Here is a 10,831-nt window from a genome sequence, read left to right as displayed (position 1 = left end):
GTCTGCCCTGGGGCACTTTGGGTTATATAAGAGCACTGGACCCAACACAGCACCACAAACATAGACATCCATGTGGCAAGCTCACTGAGACTACTGCCTCACTTCACTTCACAAGAAATGTTCGTAATCCCTTTAATTCTTTCCCTGCACGTTATCATCCACTTCCTGCCTTCCTCTAATTAGTCCATCTCTTGCAATGCATTTACACAATACTTTGCTGTCCTCCTACACTACCCACAGTCCCTGCATCCAACGCTCCCTCCCTCCATTTATTCCTCCTTCTGCCAGCTAATACTAATGGGCAGAGGCCGTCATTAGTGTTTACTGGCCTGTGTGATCTTGGATTTGCTATCAGTATTGTGACTCAAGTCTCTAGTGCTCACGGAGCTGTAAAATTGAATTTGTGACGTTTTAACGCTTGCTGAGTTTTGTGTCTGGCTCTATAGAAGCGCAGAGTGCAGGAGCTGATGACCTCAATAAGAAACACTAGGCCATCCATATTGTTTTTTACTACATGTACAGTTAAAAACTGTGTCTGTCACAGTAGTGTGCATATAGTTATATTTACACGGTCATTAAATGAAGCCTAACAATGTTTTCAGGCCTACACCAAAAAATGTATCCTCCCATAGAATTAGTAGAAGATGACTTATAGCTCCAGCTTTAAGCACATTTATTTTGAAATGCTCTTGCTTTTACAATGGGCCCATTTTGAGGCAACCTGTTTGGTTCAGTGAGTATTGAAAAGTTCTCTAAAAGACTACTGGAGTACATTGTTTATATGTAATTACTGATGAACTAAATCTAACAGTTAAAACTTCCCTCCAAACATGTTTTTAGACCTATAAAAATACACTTCTTTGAATAATAATTAGTGTCCTATATCGTTTTTCCACACGAAAACATAATGAACTTGTTAATAATTCTAAGAAATTACATGTATTAGTTACCCCTCACTCAAATATCCAAAATCTGCAATATGCAGAATTGTGTTTTTATGCCTACAGACCGGCAACTAGTACGTACGGCCGTCTGGTCCATTCTCGTTAACACGATATCTCAGGAACACCTGGAGGGAAGTTCTTCAAATTTGGCACAAACATCCGTTTGGACTCAAAGATGAACTGATTAGAAATTGATTTTTGGCCATAACGCAAGAATTGATATTTTAACTGTGACAATTTCCCACAAATGTCTGATCCAAAATTATGAAGTGACAGACATGGATGTAAACTGACACTTGACTGGTTGGTGGCGGCATACAACCGCAAAGTGGCAATTTTACTCACTTCAAACGTTTTTACATGATGTCTCCTACTTTAATAAAAAGTATATTCTCAGTCTTTGTGCCCTGAAGGTTTCAAGTTTCCACATCACATATTTTGGCATTCTAGTTGTATACTGGACCAGGATTGGCTTCTAAACTAATAGTGATCACCTTGTACCTATACATCTTAAACTGACATTTAAGATGAGCACAGATACAGCCTCTAGTGTCAAACTCTGCACATAGATCATTCTGCACCGTCAAAGTCAAACACGAAGTAACAATAAGCAAAACTGTGGAGGGGGACTTTTAAAATGTTTCATCAGGCTATGTTATTGACATTTCCATGCTCCTTCAGTACACCTGAGCCGGCCAGTATGTGTCGAAATCCCGTCGGAGACGAATGCAGTCCTGGGGAAATCCATGAAGTTGACCTGCATTTCTTGTATGAAGAGGGATGAGATCAAATCAGAGACACGTGTGAATTGGTACTACATACCAAACAAAGACATCCCATCTAACAAAACTCATGTAGGTCCCTGTAATATTATTGTGTATAATATAACACGTTGTATGTGTTCATACCAGTATGTTTAGTCGCCGATATATATTTTATGCATATACCTGCTTGTCTTTCCTCTCTCCTAGATATACAAGTATGTTGTTGACAGTCCATTTGAAGTGGACGGATCGTTCAAGGGCCGTCTGGCCTGGAATGGGAGCCAGGACTTGCAAGATATTTCTATTCGAATCATCAACGTCACCTATAATGACAGTGGCATTTATGAGTGCAACGTCCATCGCCAGTTTAAGTTTGACTACTTCAAACCCTCATTCTCCACCACCAGGGTAATCAAGTTGAAGGTGAAAGCAAAAGGTGCGGCTAACAGTTACCCACTTTCTTCATGTTAATTTCCCCTGTTCCTGTTCTGTGCTCGGGCTTAGCAAAATGCTTGGTTGCTACAGCTCAGTGTTAAGTCCAGCTATGGTTCTGTGTGGAGACAAATCAGTTTTGCAGGGTTATTCCAGAGCTACACATGAGGCTATTCAGACTTGTGTTTGCCCTGAAATGTTTTTCACTGGCATGCCCCTGTGAGGTTACCAAAAATAGACATCGGTCCCAAGAGATCTACAACTCAGATCTGACACTTAGCATTACTGTTAGGCACTTTTAAATGGTTATGAAACAGTCTCAATCTACGGTCTCTGTGTGACCTACATAAGTTAACGATAGCATCACCAAGAAGATTGGCTATTTCTATACAGTTATTCGCAATGCTTGTTATCGGTGACATCGGGTTGGATTGCGCGCAAAATCAGATGATATCAGGCAGGCTCACCAGAAAGTCCTTAGTTAAGCTCAGACTCCAGCGGGGCCTCCAGCAGTAGACAGACCACCACGGACAGATCTGGAGGTTTAGGCCGTATTGCTGGGCCCGCGAGAGGAAAGGGAAGCACAGAGAGAACCAGGATTGAGCGGAGCAGACAGTAAGAGTTTTCGAAGGGAATCTGGTGCTGGGAAACTCTTTTGCTTTTGTCCACAGGTACCGTGAAAATCAACACAAAATGAAAGTTACTTGTAGAAGCTTTACGCTTTTTTACCCCAATCTATTTCACCCATTGCAATACAAATGTTTCATTTCAACATTTTAAAATTAAAAATGCAAGAAACACTTACAGCCCTGAAGAAATGTGTTATTCATATTTAGCCTTTAAAAGCTCTCCAAAAGCCAGTATTGGTCTAGCAGTGTCTCCACAGGAGTGGCTGTACAGCTAAATATTTAAAATGTCTAATTATTCTGTGTACAAAATTTTTTCATGCATGATTTTCAATATCAGAAGAATGGATTTATGTTAACCAATGTTCTCAGAACTGAGATACATTTAATCAAAAGAGCTGGCTTTTCAGATGCAAGACAGCATAACTGATCACTTCCCAGCAGTATTGCACATTCTAACACTACCATGATGATGAGGAGGAGGAGGAGGAGGAGGAGGATGATACAGCTGCACACAGAATATGTTGGAGAGGTTATTAAGCTCACGCCTGTTAATTAACAATCCATCCTGGTACAAATACAAGTCTGTGGCAAGTTGACTTCTGAGTACTGAGTGTTCTCTTTGTGCTGCCCATGCTGATGTTGCATAAAGTGTTTATCCGACTGCTTTAAGTGGGTTTTGCATTTTATTATATATTTCCAACTTTCCCTTTCAGCGTCTTCACTAAGTGATGCATCAGTGCGAGGGCTCTAACAACACCACTTTCCTTCTCTCCCCTTTGTTGCCACTGTACTGAGAAGGAATAATTGTGTGTCTTGTTTTGTCTGCCTTTATTGTTCATCAAAGCTTTCTTCTGTTGTCATTGAAGGGGTTAATTCAAACCAACTACTTTGCTATCTATGATAAGCGGTAATGTATTCTGCTTCCCGAATGCTTGGCTTGCTGAATGTGTCATTTCCCACTTTGATCGAATATACAATACAACATGTATATTTGGAACCACGTTTTTAAAAGGTCTTTAACTTTACATTATATACAACTGCTTGCATGTGGTATATAGTTCACTATCAGAGGCATTTAAAGATAGGCCAGGCAAGCTGATTTCCAGTGTTGCGATTTTCCTCCGAAGTGCAACTGTCTGAAATATACCACAGTTTGACATTTTATACATATTCAAAAGCCTCTCCTTCACATCTCATACATGTGGGACCAAATTTCATAAAATCCACCAGCCAGTGTATACTGTACATTACAGCTAGGGAATCGTGTTACTGTAATGATGTCCATAGTAGCAGAATGGATTAGTTTATGGCAAACATATCTGTGCTTTCCCATCTAAGGGATTATATTACACTAATAGCCTCTATGTGCAGAGACTGCAGAATCAAATCAGTGAAAGCTGTTAACTGTCTGGTCAGCAGGCTTTCTGGAATTTGGTACACACTCATAGGCACAGTGGTTCACAGTGGCTCATAACGATTCTGACATCTATATATTAATTAAAGGATAGATTCCAAGATTCTTTCCAAGTCAGGTGCACATTTGAAATAGTTTTTGCTTGCTGGAATCACTCCTCCTGTTCATTCCAGTCATTAAAAAAACCTTTCTAATGCAGTTCCAATGTAAGTGATGGAGACAATCAAAAGATATTATTTAATGAGTTATATTTTAATATGTCTTATATTTGTAAACATGAAAAGTATGACCTAAAATATGAGGTGTGTAATGCCCTGAGAACCACTGTGACTTTGCATATCTATCATATTTCATATTTAAAGGTACCCTGTGGAGTTCTTGACTGCTAGCAGACGTATCGGGAGCATTGTTTTTAGGTCCCTGTTTTGTTTGTACCATGCAATCATATAAGGACGCACATGCACACTGCCATCTGTTTCACACTACCAACGGACAGTCGTTGGCTGAGAGCAAACCCAATGTAGCTATGCAGCAACAGAAGCAGCAAATAAGACAAGGTTGGATGTAAACAATGCATCATTTAAAGCATTTACAAAAAGAAAATTGGCTCTGCAAATGTTTTTTCAAGTAAATGAACACAAACAATATGATAGACCTTAAGGATGTATATATATATTCTGGTAAGAACCACTGAATGCAAACACAACTTTTGTTTGTTAACAAGAAAACTCCACAAGACACCTTTAACTCTCTAGGCTCTATTTTCATTTTACTACAGGTATGGCCATAATGTTCTGTATGCAACATAGTTTGTGCATCATTTTTAAAGTCTTTCGAACAGGATACACACTGGAACACTTGACCTGGCTTTGCTTAAAGTTCAGAGGCATTGTAATAACTATTGCACCTATTGAGTTGGGCTCAACTGTTACCATAGAAATAGTGCCTTCTCTCTAATGACTGAGAGTTGATTGTGGGTCAGCAGCGTTGCACATACATGAACAAGCTTAACACGTTCTTAAATATAGTGAATACAGAAATTCTCCCCCGCTATATTCAACACAGAGACATTCATAGGAAGGATGCATACTGAATAATACATGTTCCTTGCTATTGTTGTTGCTCCACAGCTACTGGAGAGACCGCAGCGCTCTACTCTGAGATCATGATGTATGTGCTGCTGGTGTGCTTGACCTTATGGCTGCTAGTAGAGATGGTCTACTGCTACAGGAAGATTTCCAAGTCAGATGAGCAGGCGCAGGACACAGCGTGAGTCTCACACAGACACATGCGTATGGATGCAAACACAGATAAGTGTGAGTCTGGGCACGAAGGAAAGCAGGTAATTGGAACACAAACCTATTTCCAAAGTGCAACAGCAACGCAGTGGGTATGATGAGTCACCAAGATGGTGTGTGCCAAATAAATGTTACCTGTGTATTCCTGGGTGTCTGGTTATTACATAATAATAAGTAGAAATTCAGAAACGGGTCTGAGAGAGAGATTATGGAGGCAAAGATTGACGGAAAGAGGCGAAGGGAAAGAGTCAGACAGACAGAGAGTTAATTGAGTCTACACTGTATCAGTTTGTAACCTCCTGCAACAGTAATCTGTCTTTTCACTTAGACTACCTGACAGGCCTGAATAATTCTAAGCACTGCTGACTGCGCTTTTTTCGAAACAGCCTTTTTACGTCACTGGTGGATTTGCAGCTCCATCAGAAACTCGTTTTCTGCAGCACCTTGTCAGCACTGACAAAGACTCAAATGTGCCTGTACTCAGCTCCCTCCGGGTTGTCATGGTGTTGACGAGGCCACTCAATCCAGGTTGACAACTTCTGAACAGGCAATTTATGTCCCGAACAGAATAATCCCAGAGAACATGTGCTTATCCAGTTATTCTGGTTTTGCGAGCGATTAATCCTGATTTCAAATATGATGCACAGAGCCCAGAAAAGTAGATACACAGGGGTTGGACACAACACAACACAACTTAATAGAGAAACATTGTAAACGCACATTGTTAACACTTTATTCGAACACTGGTACTAAAAATTGAGAAAATACAGACCTAATAGTGCAGTCTTTGGAAATAATTAGGAAACTGTAAGTTACAGACCTGTAAAATAAAGCATCACCAAACAAATTGACAAAAATGCAAACTATGATGGTTACATAAATATTTTCAAGTTTTTAATTGTTGATCAGCCCAAATAAAATGTGATAGATACGTCACCTTGGGCTCTGAGAAATTTAGCATTTTCTGACATTTTATAGACAAAACAATCAATCAAGAAAATGATCGAATCAATGAATCAAAACTTAATCGTTTTTGCAGCTCCATTGAAGTTCAATGGAGCTGCAAAAACGATTACGTTTTGATTCATTGATTCGATCATTTTTCGATCAGCAAGCATTTTATTTAGCAACATTTAGTGGCACATTTAAGCCATGAAGGGGCTGTCGACTTGTGTTATTTTTTAAGTAGAAATCATCCCTCAGCATTTAAGTAAAGTTTATCGGTCAATGTTCAGATCATGAGTGCACATTCATTTAAAGCATCAAGTGATCGAATGTGCGTAACTTTGTACACTTAATCACTTCCTGCAGCTGAAAGAGTTCATGGGTTGTGGCGGTTATTGACCCGTATGACAACATGTCTGACTGTAAGAAACTACACCCACTCAAAGAGGCTGTTTCCTGGAGGACTTCTTAGCTACTCTGGCTTAATGGATATGTAGTCTACCAGAACATTTTGTGATGCATTAGAGGGTTTACCGAAGTTACCGAAGGGAAAGATGGAACGCAGCAGCAAAAGTGTGATCATCTGTAAAAAAAAAAAAACACATACAAAATGAGGCTCTGTTTTAAATATGCTGACAGTCACAAAAGTCTTCTCACTATTATGAATTTTACTTCATCTACACAGTTTCTGTGCAGTTCTATTAAATTGAGCGCATATTTGGTGGAGGCACTGTGGTTTTTAACAATATGATAAATTGCTGTTAAACACTGTATGAGGTCGTCATTTCTTTCTGATGATAGCTCCCCGCTGCCCACATTGCAGTGATAGGTTTTATCTTACATTTCCTCTGGGGGTGTACATTGCCGTGACATCATGAATAAGGGACAATTATGAATGCAGAAGGCCGACAGTCCCATAAAGGAACAGCGTGATGATACACCGCTGTTCAAACCTTAACCAGCTCTATTTCGTGGTACATGGTGATAGAAATTGTCCTACCACCAGGTCTTAGACACTCCTCTGTTTTTATACCAATCTGCCTGCAGGACAAACTACCTAGCCATTCCTTCTGAGCAGAAAGACAACCCAGCCGCTCCTGTTACCGAATAAAAGCTGTTAACAGTGACACGGTATTTTACATGTGACTCTCTCAACATGATCCCGATCAGTGAAATCATTCCTCTCTCTTTTAACCCACTGTTTATACTCTTCTAGACTCATAACTCATGTGCAGCTTGTGGAGTCCTGTTGTTTCCGCACCCTGTGTGTCTCCTCTTGCTCGTTCACTTTGCCATTTTTGGAAATGTCACCTGATCACTAGTCCCCCATTCCTTCTCTCCCCATTCAGTGTACAGTAGTTCAATATAAAACATGACAATTTCGAGTACATACAATTCAAACACAGTCCCCTCAGGCACTGCATATAAAGTTAATAAATTATATCAGTCTACATTGTATGACATGTGCATGTATATGAAATAGGGTTCCTGAGTTATAATAGTCCTGAAGGACACATTTGTATTAGATTATGTTGACTTTGTATATTGTTTCATTTTTCTGTAATATGCCACTGGTTATTTAGCACATCAATCATTCCATGTTGAGTAAGATTGAACATGTTCTCTGCTCTTTTTAGATATTAACCGATCACGATGGAACTTCGATGACAGTAAAAGGCATCGAGTCCACAAGCTCGACTCTGCCACTATGAAGGTATCATTACTCCCAGACAGCCATGGGAATCCGGCCAACCTGTGTATCAACAGAAAAAAGTGCTCAATTGTCTCCTCCTTTCCTCACAATTTGTTTTACCTTCGTGCCAGGCATGTGAAATGAAGTGTTTTCTTAAATACAGCAGGTTAAAGAACAAACACGTCCGTGTCCCGTCCGTGTCCTGCTCTTATTATCAGCCATGCTTCACTTGGACCTGCCAGAGTATCGAGCGACTGGATATTTTTTTAGTAGTTAGTGGTGCCTGTGTGATTTATAACCTATAAACGAGAGAAATTATCCAATAAAAGAAACTGTCCTCCTGGCTGTTATATACAACTTGAATACCGACTCTGTAGTTCTCGTTTAGTTCATTTAGTTTTATTACAATTTTATAGACGATGCTTGGATTTTGGGTCACAGTTTTATTTGTTCTGGCCAATGTCTTTTTAAGGAAAATGGATTGCAGCTTTTATACTGTATGGATGTGCATTTCTCCCTGTTTTGCTGTGTGCATCAGTGAAACCACAATGTAATGGAAATATAGAGACATTTATACTGTATTAGGTCACTCTGTATGAGTTGATCTACATTCATCTAGACGTCATTAGGTATAAATCTTTGATCTGTGTTCAAAGTACATCCAGTAGGTTAAGTCTTACTCGACCAGTAACTCTGAAATGTATTCCTAAACTGTGGCTGGTGTTCTATAACAGCATTGCTATCGAGATTAAATGCGTGTGCAGCTATGTCAAAATGTGTATATTATTTGATCCAATCATACCACACTGTTTTTTTGCCTATTACGGATATGTGTGAGTGAGCTCCTTTTGAACTATTAAACGCGATGCATTCCACAGTCTGTGTTGAAGCTCTTTTTACTGAAAAGTTCTTACTTCTCTTTAATTACGCAGATGCCATTGAAATTGCACAACGATAGAGTCCACTTGGATGTTGAGAGGAAAATACGGTATTGACTTCCAGCACCATTTGTCTTATGTTCTCCTTATTATCTGTGCTGTTGAAAGAAATAACGTGGGCTCTAAATCAGCCACAATAAAGACCTCTGGTGTTTCCAGCTCCCATTAAACGGTGCAGAAAAACAGCTAATAAAAAAAGTATTTTGATTTGTTTCTACTTGACGTTAACTTGAAGTTGTATTTTCAATGTCAGTCCGACAGAGCTGAGATACAGTACTGTGTTATTTAATGGGAGCAGAGCTGGTCCAGATAAGCATAGGGGAAAAGACTGGCACTGTCAGAGAGACGTGATGTGCATTGCACTTTTAACTACCCGTGACCCGCAGCAGAGACAGATATAGCAGCAGCTGTTGTTATAGCAACATCAGGCATGCCTATAGCGAGGTAGATTGCCTGACAAAGATATTACCATGAGGTAGTTGAGGCACATTCATTTATGCACAGCCAGGCAAAAGTGCAGAGTGGTTTATTACTTACTATGCATAAACTGTATAAAGGAGCCACCAGTCACCCAGCATGCTCTGCTAATAGAGGCTTGATAAACGGAAGAAATACCCCCATAAAACCTACCAAGGTCAGATGTATTTTGTTTGAATGGCAAATAGGTAATGTAACAAGTCCAACCTTTATCCATCAATCAAGTTCACATAGATGGGTTATTGATTGTGCAACACATCCCATAAACTCTACAACAATATGGTATTATGGCTTTTGAGATGCATTGTGAAAGTGCAATTCTGTAACCCTCCTTTCTCTCTCTCTGCCTCTCTGTGTCTCTCCTCCTTCCATATCTATTATTACAATGTGCCTCCCGGAGGATACAACCCAATAATATGGCCTACATTCTATGAATGTACGTCTACTTTGATCCACGAGGCCCCAACTGCCCTTTGTGCTCTGGTAACACACAACACCAACCGTAACAACAAACACTCTTAATTTGGAGCTAATGTTCTTTGCTCATAAATGGAAATGGCTAGTCACATCATATGTCACTAGTGAGAGACAGCTCAAAATCCCACCGACAAAGCAGTCTGCACACACAATACAACACTTTAAAAAAATATGCAAGCCTGTAGTCGATGTATATAAAGCATAGCCACCACTTTTTGCCTGACAAGCGTTGCAGCTATTTTTCATTTTGCCGTCATACAATATCACCATAAAGCATCATTCATGTAATCTGCAGTGTACAATGCTTATCCATTTATGAAGGGTCTTTGTCTCCCCCTAGTGTAAAGCACATTATGTCATCAAACATGAAATCAAAGACAATTCAAGAATGTCAAGGTGTCTGTCAAGCAAGTCTCTCCCACACACACACACACAAAAAACATGTTACAAAATTGTTTGATCAGGAAAGGGATTTCTGCCTTGAAAAATGCTGATTATGCTGATATTTTACAATACATTCTGATATTTATGTTAGAGTTATTGATCATATCTGTTTGGATGGTGGGTTGATCAGAGACGCTTGACTGTGGCGGTGATTATTCAGCGTGCTGTATGCTGCCAGACATCAGAGATTGCAGTCATCCAGAAATTTAGGCCATCGATTGTTGTTGATCAATAGTCACTTTGCTAGAGCTGAGTTCTGTCTGAACATGAAAGAGTTATGATTTATGGGAACACATTGATAAAAATACAAAGTGAGTGCATGTGCTTTGGTTTTCCATTGTCTAATCATAGCATGTGACCTGTTAACTTGCTTATT

At 39.7% G+C, this 10,831-nt stretch overlaps 1 protein-coding gene across 1 annotated transcript in view; it reads left to right on the top strand.

The window, feature by feature from the left end:
• scn3b (sodium channel, voltage-gated, type III, beta) overlaps positions 1–8,901 on the top strand; it is a 9,880-nt gene extending 979 nt beyond the window's left edge. The window contains exons 2-5 of the mRNA XM_079166897.1: positions 1,626–1,798; positions 1,916–2,144; positions 5,314–5,452; positions 8,064–8,901. Of these exons, the coding sequence (XP_079023023.1) occupies positions 1,626–1,798; positions 1,916–2,144; positions 5,314–5,452; positions 8,064–8,070 (548 nt within the window). The 3' untranslated portion in view covers positions 8,071–8,901. The remainder of the gene's footprint in view (positions 1–1,625; positions 1,799–1,915; positions 2,145–5,313; positions 5,453–8,063) is intronic.
• Positions 8,902–10,831: the final 1,930 nt, after the last annotated feature.

Source organism: Pholis gunnellus (genome assembly GCF_910591455.1).
Source record: "Pholis gunnellus genome assembly, chromosome: 9".
In the NCBI taxonomy this organism is placed as follows: Eukaryota; Metazoa; Chordata; class Actinopteri; order Perciformes; family Pholidae; genus Pholis; species Pholis gunnellus.
The sequence above is the reverse complement of the archived record's forward strand: the minus strand, read 5'-3'. Positions and strand labels throughout refer to the sequence as shown.